The sequence below is a fragment of the Cupressus sempervirens genome, chromosome 7 (assembly GCF_028749045.1).
Source record: "Cupressus sempervirens isolate cs-2001-9-10 chromosome 7, ASM2874904v1, whole genome shotgun sequence".
Lineage (NCBI taxonomy): Eukaryota > Viridiplantae > Streptophyta > Pinopsida > Cupressales > Cupressaceae > Cupressus > Cupressus sempervirens.
The window spans coordinates 43,500,122-43,517,508 of record NC_143124.1 but is presented as its reverse complement, the minus strand read 5'-3'; the positions used below and the strand labels follow the sequence as shown (position 1 = coordinate 43,517,508).

Sequence of the window (17,387 nt, the reverse complement as noted above, 5' to 3'; positions counted from 1 at the left end):
TATGCTTTTGAGTTGATCTCTATGATAGGTTGACTTTATGAGTTATTACTATTCTCTCTTGGTTGCGGGACAGATAAAGAAGTAATGGGATGATGAGAAATTATATGCAAAGCAATGCAAACTGCATGTGGACGCTGCTTGCAGTCTTGAACTGAATTGATGATGCATATCTTCATTAAAAGAGAAAGTTCATATACAGGAAATGATATTCCGAGGGAAACTATTTGGATTTAGAGGGAGGTTGCATATAATTCTTTGCATGCTTATTTGGCAGTGTAACTGCTAAAGCTCCCGGTTTGGTCAAATTAGAATCAACTATCCTATTGTGGTGATCAAAGTTATCGCTGCTTAGACAAAGTCTTTGTAGAGAGAAAATCTCAGCCATTCTTACTGTTATTAATGCATTCTTCTCTACGAGAAGTCTGACATGAAAGCCCTTCTTCCACCCTCTGCCAGTAGGTATGGTGGAACACCCTCAGCAAGTATGCATGGAGTAAATGTATTCTTCCCTGGGATAAATCTGAGGTGAAAGTCCTTGTTCGACCCTCTGCGAGTAGGCATGGTGGAAGTCAAGTGTGTGACTCCGTGACTCTAATTTTATGCACTTATGAAATAACTATGGTGAATCATGTTATGCTGAGATAACATGTTTTTATAAGAATCTAAGTGATGAGAATTTATCATCCACATATTTGGTTGCAGCCATGCGTGCTTGTCATAAAAAAGATCTCTCTTGCTAAGAGGGAGTGTTGAAGATTGTAGCTGCAATAGAGATCTTTATCTTTGATTTTTCTATATGTTGCAATAGAGATGAATTGTGTCAATAGATGGAGAAGATATTTATGATAATATTTGACATAATATTATATGAAGATACATGTGTCATGGGAAGAGTTGTGCACTTGAAAACATGAAGTCTTGTATTTGGAAATAGGAAAAAAGAAGTCTTCAATTTAAATATGTGATTGCTTACGCATCGTGTGGTAAAACATTGTACTTGATATTTAGTATCAATAGAAGTGATATTTTTCTAGTGTGGCTACGTTTTTCCTAAGTTATCAATGCGGCTGAGAATAGGGGGGATGCGGATGTGTTCTAGTGCGCAGATACACAGGGGATGCTGCCAGAAATCACAGCTTTCTCCTGCGGATGCCCGTGGGGTGCTTGGGAGAGCATCGGTTGAGCATCCTAGCGCATCCCATGAGCATTGGGATGCTTTGAGCAGGCAATCACTTAAGTGACTTAATAAAACATGTTCTTAATATGTTTTTTTATTATATTATTTTCTCCTATTTGCCTCAACCCTAAAACGGCCCTAAAAGAGGTCATTCATTGGCCATTCTTCCCATTTTGTTTGCAACTGGGCTCTCTTCTCATTTGGTCTCCATCGTGACATTTTGAAAGCAAGGTCATTAGTTTTGAAGAGGATCATTCATAGGGTGTTTATTGAGCTTCCACAAAGGACCATTGAGCATCTAAGGTAAGCATTTGATCCATTTCATGAACTTTGCTAGCGATTTTTTTCAGATCTTCATGAATTTTTCAAGTTTTGGAAGAATTTTTTCAAGATTTTTGTATTAACCCTTGGTTGTCCTCTGCAAAACTTAATGAACAAATTCCTCTTTTCCTTTGTTTTATTTCTTAAAACTATATTTCAAAATATAAGTTAACAACAGAGAACTCTATGATCATGAAAGACAACTCCAATATTACACTGGATTTTACTTTTTTTAAAAGAAGTCAAATGTCTCTGAACAAACTTCTATTCAAAATCTACAATGCTAAAATGAACTTGATTGCTGTTTGTGAATGCAAGAAATGCCAATCAGCAAAGAATGTCCAAACGCATCTATATGGCATCCAACATTTAGCAGCAACCACCTCTCAATTCCTAACGCCAGCAAAACTCCCCATGTCCAATGCTATATTGGATGAATTCTGGCCCCAACAATAACATCAACAGAGGTAATTGACGTTGGCTGTCAATTAAAATGCTCTAGCTTCCTCACATGACTCCCAGGTGTATACTTGGCCTTGCTAGCCGTAATTCAATCTGTAAAAGTCAAAACTCTACTCGTTTTCCAGAATATACTTCAGCTATCACAAACCACTGAATCGAACACAACTCAATTGCCAAGCAGTAACAATTGATTAATCTCCAAGAAGTACGTCTCCTTAGCCATAGCGAACACAGTAGGAGAAATACGACAAATCCACTATACTTCAACAGTGGAATAAAACACTTCTCAGATACAGTGATGAACAATAGAGAAGTTAGGCAATCTTAGCTATACCTCAGCAGCTAAATTGCAAGTGCAATTATCAAAATTTCCAACCCTTATACATCAAAAAGGGCATACAGTTAAGAACCCAGGAAGAAGCAACAAAGGCACAAAATCAGATATATAATCAAGCGTGCTTTTCCCAATGAAATGAGCTCTTATCTATAAGCTCTCATTGGCAGAAGTTTCCATAAAACTCCACTTCAGAAATCGTGGAAGTTTCTCAAAAGAACTCAACACTAGAAACTTTCCAACTTGCTTTTTAGAAATATCACTTAAAGTCATTATTATAATAATATAACATTATTATAATAATGCAACTCAATGAAAAATAACTAAATAAGAGCTCAAGCAATTATTAGCCCGATCAATTGCAGGTGACAACCAACTACCAGAGACACCCACTACAATGCCAAAAATAGCAACTGCCAAAAATAGACTTACTAAAAGTAGTAAGTTCACAATTAGGACCCTCGAAACACCCTGTCAGCTCACGAGGGTCGCTATGATGAGCTAACTCCATCAATTGCATAGACCCGCCAAAAACGAGGACATTACAGTCCTCTCTCCTTGAGATTGCTTGTCCTCAAGCAATCCGGCATCATGCAAAAACCACCACCAGGATCCCACAAGAATCAAGTGACGTCCATGTCCTCATTGAACCAACTGAATGCCAATACCAACATCAGACCCAATAACATGACCTGCAATATAGCACCAAATACTCCTGCAGACAAGTCCCTAGGAGATCTCAACACACTCTCCTTCACTATGGCTACCCAATCATTTTGCAGACAATCCAGCTTAAGCTCAGACCAACTTTGTATCTGGTGCAAATCCTAAACATGTGAGTCAAATACCAAACTATAAATGACCATCATAGTATAAACTCTATCATCAGTATGATCATCGTCACTGACATCCTCAATCTCATCAATGTAAACCCACATACCACGATTCGCTGCTCCCTTCAGCCTCAACGCACAAGTATGACCTTTAGAGAAAGGCCCCTTGCACCAATAGCAAAGTTGACGCCTCCTCAAATCCTCTCTAGGAGTGTCATCAAATCTCTCCATTGACTTACCCTTGTCCTCTACAACTGGTGGGAGTTCATCATTGACCAGAAGAACAGAAGATTTCAAAGCAACCTTGCTTCGAGAAGAGGACTCCAAGTCTCATGCCTTCCTCATCGCTATCTTGAGAGAAGATGGGTCCAAGGACTTCACCCATCCACGAAGTGGCTCAGTCAATCTCTCCATGAATAACATCACTTTGCGCTTTGAAATATCATAAACCATGACTGAAAGCCTCTGGAACTCACTGATGTAGCTCTCCAATCCACCAAACTACTTCAGTTGAGCCAACTCGCGGAAGTACATCTCTGGATCCTTCCTGTCAAATCTCTCAATCAGGCGATCCACGAACTCCTGGTAGGAAGTGATCTGATCGTGTCTCAAAGAAACCAACCCATGATACCACCAATCATAGGTAGCTCCGTCCACATGCAACACTTCAAATCTAATAGCGTCCTCTTCAGACATAGGACGCAAAGCCAAATATGTGTTGAGCTTATGAATCCAAGCTCGAGTTGTAACTCTCCCAGTGCCATCAAAGTGCTCCAACGTCATCTTACTAGCAACTTGCTATAACTCAGCCTTTTGAGGTCATCTCTCAGGTTCTGGCCTTGCTCTAGAATGCTCCCGTTTCTGAGTCAGGAACCTATCAAAATTCAAGTGATCTTTAATAGCCTGTGGTAAAGCATCCCACTCCGTAAAGTGCACCAACACATCATCAACAAAAGGAGTGGCCTCAGACTCAATACTAACCCTATCCACCTCAGGTCTCAAAAATGTGGGCCTCTGCGGCCTATCATGAGTGTGTCATGTCCCCTTTTTCAAATAATTAAAAATAATAAACTTTGCTAAGGCAGGCAGGCTCCAAAAAGGTGAAGTTTCGGCAAAAGGGGCTAATCCTTGGAAACCAATGGACTAATAAATAAAAATTATTATTAAATTATATTTTATTAACCCCTCTTGTGAGTTAGGGTTATGCCCTCTTTTAAGGGGTTTTGGAGGCATTTTGGGCTCATTCCAGACCTTGATTTTTGCTCATTTTCTTTGTTGTTCTTCAGAGGCTGCCAAACCTGTGGAGAAGGAGACCCAAGAACGGGAGTTTGCAGGTTTCCAGGAAGGCTAAGGACGGGAGTTTGAAGCCATTCCATGTGCAGGCTCATACAGAGTTTGCCTTTGTGCTGAACAGTGCAGATTTATTTATTAATAATATGTGAAGCTATGAAGTTTTTGGCACTATTTCCAGCATACCCGATTTGGGGTTTATTAAGAAATTGGTAGATCTTTGAAATATTGGTTGTTTGATCTTGAAGATCTAATTAGAGGGTTGAAATATCATATAAAATCAGTAAAGGGACATTTCAGAGTGTCAGTATATATGTTAGCTCTGTCAGCCAATCCACCACAATCCTCAACTCAAACCCGATCTACATTTCTGTACCTATCACCATCTCGGGTTCTGTCCTTGACTCGAAGTCTATGAGAAGCAACAAAAACATCTTGAGCTCTCTCCCTACATCGTCCTCGAGGAAGTGCTATCTGCTACAGAGTATTAGACAACTGTTGCAATACACCTATCATTTTTTATTGTCCGGCTGCCAAGTTCCTAAATGTTTGCATAGCCTCTCTGTCAACATTAGCATCTCTAACTCTGGACCCTCCTGAACTGCCTAGACTACCAACAGAACCAAACTATATCTCAGGTTCACCTTCCCTAGGTGGAGAAGTACGTCCTCTTCGGGTGTAGTCCATACTCGACACAAACCTCCTATCATCAACCATGATAGAAATATCAAATCAAATATTGATTGCACTCCAAACCAGGCACTAACCAAGCTGAGCCCAATTCTTGCAGGCTGGCCGGAAACTGCTCTGATACCACTATAATAACCCTTGATTTTCCTCTGCAAAAGTTAATGAACAAATTCCTCTTTTCCTTTGTTTTATTTCCTATAACTATATTTCAAAATATAAGTTAACAACAAAGAACTCTATGATCATGAAAGACAACTCCAATATTACACTGGATTTTACTTTTTTTTAAAGAAATCAAATGCCTTTGAACAAACTTCTGTTCAAAATCTACAATGCCAAAATGAACCTGATTGTTGTTTGTGAATGCAGGAAACGCCAATCAGCTAAGAATGTCCAAACGCATCTATATGGCATCCAATGTTTAGTAGCAGCCACCTCTCCATTCCTAACGCCAACAAAACTCCCCACGTCCAATGCTATATTGGATGAATTTCGGCCCCAACAATAATGTCAGCAGAGGTAATTGACATTGGCTATCAATTAAAATGATCTAGCTTCCTCACGTGACTCCTAAGTAAATACTTGGCCTTCTTAGCCGTAATTCAATCAGCAAAATTTAGAACTCCACACGTTTTCCAAAATATACTTCAGCTATCATAAACCACTGAATCAAACACACCTCAATTGCCAAACAATAACAATTTATAAATCTCCAGGAAGTACGTCTCCTTAGCCACAGTGAACACAGTAACTTCAGCAATGGAATAAAACACTTCTCAGATACAGTGATGAACAATAGAGAAGTTAGGCAATCTTAGCTATACCTCAGCAGCTAAATTGCAAGTGCAATTATCAGAATTTCCAACCCTTATAAATCAACAAGGGCATATAGTTAAGAACCCAAGAAGAAGCCACAAAGGCACAAAATCAGATATATAATCAAGCGTGTTTTTCCCAATGAAATGAGCTCTTATTTATAAGCTCTCATTGGCAAAAGTTTCTATAAAACTCCACTTCAAAAATCGTGGAAATTTCCCAAAAGAGCTCAACACTAGAAACTTTCCAACTTGCTTTTTAGAAATATCACTTAAAATCATTATTATAATAATATAACATTATTATAATAATGCAACTCAATGAAAAATAACTAAATAAGAGCTCAAGCAATTATTAGCCCGATCAATTGCAGGTGGCGACCAACTGCCAAAGCCACCCACTGTACTGCCAAAAATAGACTTACTAAAAATAGTAAGTTCACAACTGGGACCCCCAAAACACCCTGTCAGCTCATGAGGGTCGCTATGATGAGCTAACTCCATCAATTGCATAGACCCGCCAAAATGGGGACATTACAATTTTTCGGTTTTTTATTTTTTAAGAAGTGAAGGAATAAGTGTAGCCGTCTTTTTTTAGTGTTTTTGTATTGTATATTTGCACTTGTATGTTTCATGTTCATAGTTTTTTTGAACATTTCTAAGTTAATTTTTTCTATTTTCTTATCAGATTCATAGTTTCTATTGTGCAAGAATGGCCACTACTAATAGTCAAAGTTCAGCAGCAGGGCAAGCTGAACGAAATGATAACTTCAATATTGATGTGGCATCTCCATTATGGAGACACACCACAAGATCATCACAGGTTTTCGGAGGTGGGTCATACATTTGGAAATGCAATGTATGTCATAGTAAACCATTCGGCAGCTCATATTCTCAAGTCAAAGCTCATTTTATGGGCCCTAATGGTAAAGGAATAGCATTGTGCAAGGGAAGTAAAGATGGAAAAAGGTTGAGCGATGCACAGTTAGCCAGATTCATAAAAGAAGAGGTTGTTGATCGTTTAGTGAGCAAATCAAAAACAAGTTTGTACAAACCTTCATCTACAAAGAGCAAAGTGAATGTGCCCACCGATCATGTTGCATCCTCAAAACATCCATTCTTGGAAGTGGGAAAGGAGGATGATGAAGTAGAAGTTATTACCTGCAAAAGAGGTATGTTGGATCAAACATTCAAAATGGAGGCAAGAGAGATTACTGATGAAGCAATTGCATGTTGCCTTTATGCCAATGGTCTTCCTTTTAATTTAGTAAGATCGCAATAGTGGAAGGAAATGGTTGCAGCCATCCTTAGAGCACCAGCTGAATACATTAGCCCCAGGTTTGAAAAGGTGTGTACTACTCTTTTGCAAAAAGAAAAGATTTCTATAGACAAAGCTCTTCAACCAATTAGGACATCCTGGAAAACTCCCGGCATAACTATTGCGTTTGATGGATGGAAAGACACAAGAAACCGACCATTGATAAATGTGATTGCAATGTCCCCGAAAGGGGCAATGCTTTTGAGGGCTATTGACTGTGAAGGACAAGTTAAGGACTCACAATTCATTTCTAGAATTCTCATTGAGCCAATAGAGATTGTGGGTAGTGAGAATGTGGTTCAGGTGGTCACAAATAACACCATGAATTGTAGGGGTGCAGGTGCTTTGGTTGAGTCTCAATACGACCATATTTTTTGGACACCATGCACCATACTCTCTCAACTTGGTCATGCAACAAATTGGCACCCAAATAAATTGGGTGAAGCAAATATACCAAGAGGGAGATAAAATAAGATAAGATAATGATATTAATGTCCAACAAGAGACCAACAAGGGTCTAAGGGACTGAAAGATACAACAGTATAGAGAAGTAAAGTAACCAGCAACAAAAGGGAAAAGAGACAAACAGAAGGAAGAGAGAAGGACCATTAGTCCTTTCTTGATACAAAGAAATCCCGTATAGAGGGATAAGGGCCAAGATGGGCAAGTGTCTGTGTCCGGCACCGTCTCCGTCGCTACCGTTGCATAACCGTGGGGGTAGGGTGTTGTTGTCTAAGGAACCCAAGCTGAGGTCTGACCAATATAGTGTCTCCGGAGATAGACAAGTGAGTCGTTTCCTACCCCCGGAAGTGGGCGTGGAAGGAAAGAAGTCCATGATGAGCTGATCCATGGTCTGGTGCTGAGAGAACCGGAGTTGTAAGGTGTAATCTTTGAGCTGGGAGGCCTCTCGGAGATGCGCCAGACCCTGTAGTCGGAATAATTGAAAAAAAGCCGAAAGGGATCTGTAGTCTCTAAATAGGCAGTAGATCTCATAGTAGATGGGACACCTGAAGATAAAATGGGTCTCCATTTCCATCTCTGATAATGTGCAAAGGCAGCACACCCGTTCCTCTTTGGACAGAGGGTGATCGGTCTAGCAATGAAGTCGGTGGGCTTCGACTCTAAACGATCCCAAGGCGATGCGGAGGGCATGACACCAATAGCGGCTCAAATAAGAGGGGTAAACAATGATACCATCTCGGATCTTAAGAAAGTGTTCTACGTAGAATGTCATCCAAGGGCATAACCTCTAAGAGGAGATACAAATGTTTGTGATAAACCACCAATCTATATTCAAATCATTCTCCAAGTTGGAGTTGTTAAAGGTAGATTTAAAATTGTAATTACTTAGTTTCATTTTTTATTTTTTTTTGAATTAATTTTATATTCATGTTCAATTATCAAATTTCTTGTTTATAACTTCATTTTATATTTGATGTCATATTGTCAACTTGCTTATAGGTTGCTGAGACTAGATTTGCATCTCATACTATTGTTCTAAAACAACTCCTCAAGGTGCAATCAGCATGGGCCAAATGGTTATTTGTAACCAATGGGCTATATGGAAGGCTTCAAATTCAGAGAAAGCCTTGAAGGTCAAGGGTATGATCTTGGATGAGCATTGGTGGGTTCGTGTGCAATTTGTATTGGATTTCACCGAGCATATCATGACTATGGTACGCTTTGCCGATACAAATGCACCTTGCTTGGGGGATGTATATGATGGCATGGACACCATGGTAGAAAAGGTAAATCATTTCATGCAAGCACATGAGACTAACCCCACAGAATGTGAAGCCTTGTGCAAAAAGGTGGAGGATATCATTCATCATCATTGGGAGAGGATGACTACCCCATTGCACCTCCTTACATATGCCTTATCTCCAAGGTACTATAGCCAAGAAATACTTGCTATGCCGGATAGAATTGCACCATATGCGGATGAAGAAGTCCTACTAGGTGCTACATTGCATTTGCAAGACTCTTCTTAGTTGATGAAATGCACGAAAAGGTGAGGCTAAAATTTGGCTTATTTGCTTCAGGATCAAAACTTACTCCATATGCAATAAAGGACCAAAATGACATGGGAGCTATCACATAGTGGTACATGTATGGTCAACCATTTAAACATATACAACCTCTTGCAATCAAGATCCTCTCACAAGTAAGTTTTCATTTATTTATTTATTTAGCAATTGTATTCTACGCTTTAGTGTTTAACATTCTCTAATTTGTTTTTCATTTGTATGTTTAATTTTAATTTTTTATGAACACTATTCAGCTTGCAAGTTCTTTTTCTGCTGAACGGAATTGGAGTACATACTCCTATCTCTATTTAGTGAAGTGCAACCAATTGGCTCCTATATCCATTTAGTGAAGCACAACCAGTTGGGCTCAAAGAAAGCTGAGGACTTGGTTTATATACATACCAACTTGTGTCTTTTGTCACGTAAGGAGGTTGGATACAAAGAAGGGTTAACCAAGCATTGGGATGTAGCCCCTGAATGTGCAAACTTGGATGCAACACTTCACGATCTTACTATGATGATGGATGATGATGTTGATAACATCATAGCACGTGCATCTAGCACAATGGAAACATCCATGGTTCAAATGAACTTGCAAGTGTTGCAGCAGGAGGAGATGATTAGAATGTGGATTTTTTTGAGAATCCTTATGATTCTGAATGACTAAATGTGATTTGTGAATCTTGAGCCCTAACTCTTGATTGATCAACATTGAACCATGAACTATGTTTTGATTTTGTAATTCGAATTGCATTGGAATCTTGAACTTGAGTGATTTACTAATTAGACATTACTGTTATTTCAATTGGATTATGATAATGATTCAATGAATGGTTTTTTTTTATATTTCTTGTATTTCTTTGCATACATAAATTATGGTTGACGCACCCAAACGCATCCAAAATCCTTAAAAAATAAAATCTGCGCATCCATACATCAGCACCCTGCACCTGCATCAGCATGAGAACCAGAATCGGTAACTAAGGGGTTTTTCCTCTAGATTGGAGTGTTTTCCTAGGATAGATGTCATGTGTCTTTCGTACCTATTTTTATTCTTCTTTATTGTTGTTTTCATCATTTCTGGGCAAAATATTAATAAATATGAGAGAAAATGTGAAAAAAAAAAAGGTTTTTAGAGGCTTCATAATGGTCCGTTTTAGAGTTAGAACAAAATAATAATATGAAATACCTTTTTTTAATTTTATTGGAATATTTTTGGACCACCTATTTGAGTTGGATGTCATGGGTTTTCACGGGTCTGCAGGGATCCCTGCTCAGTCCGACCAGGTTCATGCTGGATCCGGGCAGGTGCATGCCCAGCCCTGTGGGTCCTCAGACCCAGCACAAACCATTTTACAAACCCGAACCCGGTTCCAACCCGGTAACACCGAAAAAATGAGCATTGATTCTTGCTGTTTTTTCTCTGAGGAAGGTTCTCCGAGGAAACTCACAATGTCAGGATAAAAAAAATTATTAAACGTTATCAAGATACATGATATTATTTATAACTGTAAAAATCTAAAATTCTTTAACTGTTCATCTTTTCTTCAACCATTTGTAAAACCCTCAGTCACTCCTAATTTAAATCGATGCCTTGTATATGGATAACACAAACCTTCATTAATCAGTCCACTCAAGCAGTATATGATAAAGCCCAGTGTTCAAATCTCCAGGTCATTATTAAGTTCGTTCCCAAACTACAGAAGAAAATTATGCGAACTTTCAACTGGTGAACAGTCTTGCCTTCTTAGTAAATCTCGTTCAGGTCCCAGTAAACGCTTTAAGAGAATTTATTAGATTTAATACAAATATGAAAATAGGCATGCTTCTGTAGCATGGCCCTGTGTACGTATCCCCACAACCCCCATAAGAGATTTATAAAATAAAACATAAAAGTTGTAGAATAGTTAATAATAGCGCTTTAATAGTCTGTAGAGTCAGTCCGACAGATGCGAAGAAGCGATCAAGTATTGAATTCCGTTAAGATAACTCAGCTTTGACGGCATAGCTCATTGTCCAGGACATTCCAAAAATACAGAATCGAATTAAACTAACAAATATAGTGCAGAGTTGGATTGATTCGCACATATTGTATTAGGTTGAGTTTATAAACAGGCCAGCCGTAAGTTCCATGTGGATTTGAGGGCCAAAGTTTGCGTCTAATTTCATCCACTGGAAAAATATATCAGATTACATTCATGTTTAGTCTAACTAAACTACTGATTTGTAGAACAACTGAAATATACCTGATCTCCAACTTTCCATTTGTCGACATTCTTGCCCACCGCTTCAATTACGCCTGAACACTCCAGACCAGGATAAGGAGGAGCCCCTTTAGGTGGAGGATACTTGCCCTGCCTTTGTAGGGTATCTGCCCTATTCAGTGCTGTTGCGCAGATTTTTATCAGCACTTCATCATCATTAAGCTGAGGATCATCGACTTCTTGAACTTGCAGGACTTCTGGACCGCCTGGAGTTGTTACAACCACTGCCTTCATCTTGTTATGCTATCTGGAAATGTTTTACACGGAGTCGTTGATATTCATTACTCTGGAGGTGCCTGTACCGAGTTAAAAACTGTGCGAATTTAGGAAATGGGGAACGTGGAGGGCGGCCGCGTAGGAGGTCGCTGTGGCATTGTGATTTTTATTTTATTTTTATTGATGGTTATTGTCACGCAGATAAGGTGTACTCTTTACTATTACTCCCTGCCTTGTAGAAGGCAGGGCACTAATGTTTCCATTTGCCCCCCTCACGCGATTCGAATTAATTTTCGAAGGGAAACCTATGTCATTTTTTAATTTTTCGAAGGTTTGATTTTTATTAAAATCAATTATGGCAGACTAATTCCAATTTTCTTATTGGTAATTTCCTGGACTTTATTTGTATTTTTGCTATAAAAAATAGAAATTTAAGATGCAAAAATTTTATGCGGTGCTGACATGTATTAGGAATAAAAAGTTTTTTTTTTCAATGAAGTTTCCACACCATCCCACGCCTAATCATCACGTCACCATCACAAACAGCACAAACGAATTTCAGAAATTATAATTTCTATCATTTATATGTAATAAACCATAGGTATGAGGGTTTGCTTTCACTATTTATTTTATCTTTAAAAAATTATGATAAATTTTTTAAGTATTTAATTTTTCATCATAGTAATTTATATTATCTTATTTTAATTTTTATAATTTAATTTTGTAGATGTCTTTTGTAGGAATTTGTAGACATAAAATAAAATTAAAAATAAAAATTGTATAATATATTTTGTGTTTTTATCATTCATATAATTTAATACTATTTTTAAAAATATATATTTTTCTATTTCTTTTAATATTATATATTATGTATTTATTTAGCATAAATTTTATATTTATTTGTAAATACATATTCAATGATGTTTAAAAGTTGATTTTGTGTCTCTATTTTTTAATTAATCATTTATATATTGTCAAATTAAGAAATACAATATTAAGATGTCAAAGTAACACTGACAAAAATGATGTAAATATCAACAAATCAAGATAAAGTAACAGGTTAAGAAATATTAACAAGTTGTAATGCAAAAATAAATTTGCATTCAAATATCAACAAATTAGGATATTTTTATAATTTTTTTAGATTTCCTTTTTTATTATTTTAACAATGATATATGTGTGTGTGTGTGTGTGTGTGTGTGTGTGTGTGTGTGTGTGTGTGTGTGTGTGTTTAATTACTATTTTAATATATAAAAATTGTTTTAACTATTCTTACTACTCATTTCAAAATTTAAAATCTGACTGTTTATGTGTTCTAACTTCATCCCTCCTCTCATTTCTTCAAAAGGCAGGGACTCTAGCTCACCAAGAGCTCTTGTTTAAAAAAAAAAAGCCTCCCATAAATGTTTCCAGCTTTTACACAAAACTAATGCCACATTCCACTCCGCTTATTAGTCCCGCCTATAAATAGCCGGAGACTAAAGTTTTCATATTGTTCTTAAGTATTAATTCATTCTTCGAAAATTGTGTGTAGCTTTTTTATCCTATGTTTGGCAAAAAATGTTTTATTAAAATGACAGTTTGATACTCAATTATTATTAAATGATTGGTCACTGTTGATTTTTCGAGTGTTGTTTTTGTTTTTCTGATGGAAAAATTAGGAAAATTTATCTAGCAACATTTGGACATATGTTGAAAAGTACACGTACTAGGAATCATTTAACAGGTGGTAGATGTATTTTGCGAAGTAGTGGCTTGTGCTCTTCCAATGTCATGGTGGTGGTGACTTATTGACAAACACGTTCTCTCCACATGTTATGTGCATGCAGAACTATGGCCAATGTTTTTATATTATTTTCACCAACATTCATTTCTCTGTCTTCTGAGCATTGTGGTATTCATGTTACATATTCGCAAACTCTATAGCTTCTTTTATTTTTCTAAAAGGTTACAGATAAGAGTTCTATTAGTTTTTTTTAGAGTTTTGATCCCCAACAATCTAATTGTTTCAAGCTGTAAGCTTTGGATTTGGGTGCTAGTCTATTTTATGGATTTTGAATAGGCATGATTAAATATGTATGCTTTGATTATTTGTTACTATATTATGATTATACATGTAGTTTCTTCTATACATTTTACCTCTGTGTAAGTTTCTTTTTCCCATGATAATTTTTTGAGGCCGAGAAAAGGAAGAGATAGAATAGGGCAAGACGCTGAGCAACAAGACGTGAATGTTGATATACATATACTCCCTGTCTTATAACAATGGAGTTTCATGTGGTGGTTAAGGCAATGAGTTAAGATTCTTAGGATGTCCTTTCCAATGCCATTAATGACTACAATGCTAATATTACATAGTTTCTTCTATAGATTTTACCTCTGTTTAAGTTTCTTTTCCCCATGATAATTTTTTGATGTCGAGAAAAGGAAGAGACAGAATAGGGGAAGACGTTGAGCAACAAGACGTGAATGTTGATATACATATACTCTCTATCTTATAAGAATGGAGTTTCATGTGGTGGTTAAGGCGATGAGTTAAGATTCTTAGGATGTCCTTTCCAACGCCATTAACGACTACAATGCTAATATTACATAGCATTGGAAAGGTGTGGAAGATGACCTATTAAGAGGTATTATTGCAAAATAGTTTTCTAAATTTTCTATTCACTTTGTGTAGTACTTATAATTGTAATTTGTTACATCAATCACAAATTCAATTTATAGTAAATTGAAAAATTTGGGAGTATTGTGAAATTGGTTAATGATTTAAATGTTATAATTACATCACATTGTGAATGAACATCATGTTCAACAATATGAATTATGTTTGGCAAGCACATTGTCGTGGTATTATTGTCAAGAACTAGAGAAGTAGAGATTAGTGATGATACTATATTTGAATTTTATAATTGAGGTTTTCATGCATTTTCAACCTACAATATTCATTCTCTATTTTCTAAATCATCCTACACTTAGTAAACTAAAGCATGAGCTCCTAAACTTGGTAAACTAAAGAATGGGCTCTCTAAAACTAATGAATACTTACCGTAAACTAAAGAATGAAATGAAAATAATAAATATGGAAATCATTTCATATTAGGTGTCGTTTTACTTTTAAGAAACTTAATTTCCTATATTCTTATATTTACGCATGAAACAATAGCAATGGAAAATTAGAATTTGAAATAGATTCAAACAAAATTTAAGATTCATTTAATAGATAAACCAAGTTATAAGCCTATTCATATGAGATAGCAATATTAGTTTAAAATTAATATAACCTACATCTTATGGAATAGTATGATACTGAGTTTGAATTTTGTTATTGAGATTTTTTTGAATTTTCAACCTACAATTTGATTTTCTATTTTGCAAATATACTTTGTAGAAAATAGCTGATATTTTCTATCATAGTATAGAAATGCAATATTTAGTTTATGTACACTTATATATGCAAGGAAATGGTGAGAAGAAAACCTTGTAAAATTTGCAGTCTTAAATCAATCTTTCATATAAATCAATTCTATTATGTGCATATTCGACACATGTTTGATATTCAAGGACCAACAAGTTGAATGATTGTTAAAAATTTTGATCTTCTTTCAATTCATTTATCATCTTTAACCTCTTTCATAATAATTTTGAGAAGTGAAAGTTTTGACTTTCACAACCCTTCATAGGCACCTTGGTTCTAATATGGACATCACAAAAATGTTTGAGCTAAAAATAGGCACTTTTAACAAGTTTTCATTGATCTAATAAAATCCATAGAATTAAAACTTTTATTTTTCAAAAGAAATTTATTCATCAACTTTTCTATTTGCTTTGTTATCATTGTTTAGTGTGATTTTGCCACTAATAATGATTTTGATTTGGGTATGTGCCTTTGACTATTGTTCATTAGGTTTATTCCTCCCAACTCTTTAATTATCTGATAGGTTTTAGAATTGTCTTACACAGTCTTTATTTGGGCTGCAATTCTTTTAAGTTCACAAATACTATTTCACTCCACACTACCATTATTTTGAGTTGATTTTATCCCAATCTATCTCCAATCAATTTCTTTTGATGCTGTAACATGCAAAATCATTTTGCAAGCATAATATTCTGCATTCTTATACTTTTTCTAGGTTGGAAAACAACAATGAAAAAGTGGATCTTGTTAAGATCAAATAGTAGGTAATGAAATAATACTAAATAGACAAACAACATTAGGCTCCATCTCATCTACCTTATCCGCTAAAGTATATCCTTTACAGTTTATCCCAATCTACACTATGTAAATTTTTGTCCTATTCATAACCCACTCCATATAGCTTATTTTGAATTTTAGACTTTTCAAGAAGGGAAAGATTGAACTTAGTATATGCATATTGGAACCTACATATTTGGAGCTCAAAGAAAGTTTCATCATCCACAACTCATAGCATTTATCCACAACTTTAATACATGTTTCAGGCTACAATTGCACAACTCGCAACTTTAATACCTGCTTCAGGCTACACAAGTGTAGAGATGTTGGCTTCTACAAAGGACACTTTATGTTGCTAGTCCTTGGTTGCAAGAATATGTATCTTGAATGTGCCTGGTCCTTGGTTGCAAGAATATGCCTATTATTTTCTTTCCTTCCAAAGATATGTTGTTAATGGAAAATTGGAACAACTACTAAGTGACTTAGAGTGGTTTTATTAATGATTTCAATTTGGTAACGATGGTTTCTCATCTATTTATACATACACTAAAGTCATTTTAATTTAGTTAGCTCCTTCAAAATTTTGATAATATTGCAAGCTCAACATTCAATTAGAACCTGTATATTTGTCTCTAAACACATTGAGTTGGAACATTTGAAGTACTTTTCTCTTTTTTAATCTATTACATCTTTTACTATATGATAGGTTACATGTTTTCCAAATGAAAGAAATATTTAATGATTTTCAACTAATGATTTCTTATATTTTTATCTTATTCTTACTCATTTCAAATTCATACATCTAAGCATTGTCAAATACAGGCTCTAAATTTGGTAGAATTAGAGTTTCTCATTTCCGCACAAAAATAGCTTTTAATTTTTCACAAAAATGTTCTATACACACTTTCTAGCATTTTTTTGTGTTGATTCAAAATTTTATAGTAAATTATGGAATTTGGTAAATGTTTAGAACAATTAAAATTTAACCAATAAATCTAGTTACAAATGAAGCCAAAAAGAATGCAGGGTTGGCTGTTGAAAATCTAGTTATTTTAACATTCTAGGATTTCCTCTGATATCCAAGTCCATGGTCAACCTCTTTGTCTCTGTGTGTATGTGTTTGAGAAAAGGTGTGTGGCTCCTACAATAGGATATCTTAGTCATATTTCTGACAATGAAACCATTGTTAATGTATAGAAAGTAAGAACGTTATTTTTTAAAGAAAAATGCCTAATTAGGGCCATTGAGCTCACCATCAGTCAAACTTCATATTTTGTAATGATAATTAGCATAAACAATGCTTAAATTTTGTAGGGCTAAATTTATTGATAGGCAAAAATTATTCTCATAAGAAAAAATTGTAATGGTTTTATTTACTGTACATACCACCAATACTAAAATTTGAAACAACAATGGTGGCATAATTTGCTAAATTTCTACCAATAAAC

At 35.8% G+C, this 17,387-nt stretch overlaps 1 protein-coding gene across 4 annotated transcripts in view; it reads right to left on the bottom strand.

The window, feature by feature from the left end:
* Positions 1–11,776, bottom strand: part of LOC149545366 (uncharacterized) — a 106,214-nt gene extending 94,438 nt beyond the window's left edge. For all 4 annotated transcript variants that reach the window (XM_089790632.1, XM_089790633.1, XM_089790630.1 and 1 more), the window contains exon 1: positions 11,514–11,776. In XM_089790632.1, the coding sequence (XP_089646758.1) occupies positions 11,514–11,765 (252 nt within the window). In that variant the 5' untranslated portion in view covers positions 11,766–11,776. The remainder of the gene's footprint in view (positions 1–11,513) is intronic.
* Positions 11,777–17,387: the final 5,611 nt, after the last annotated feature.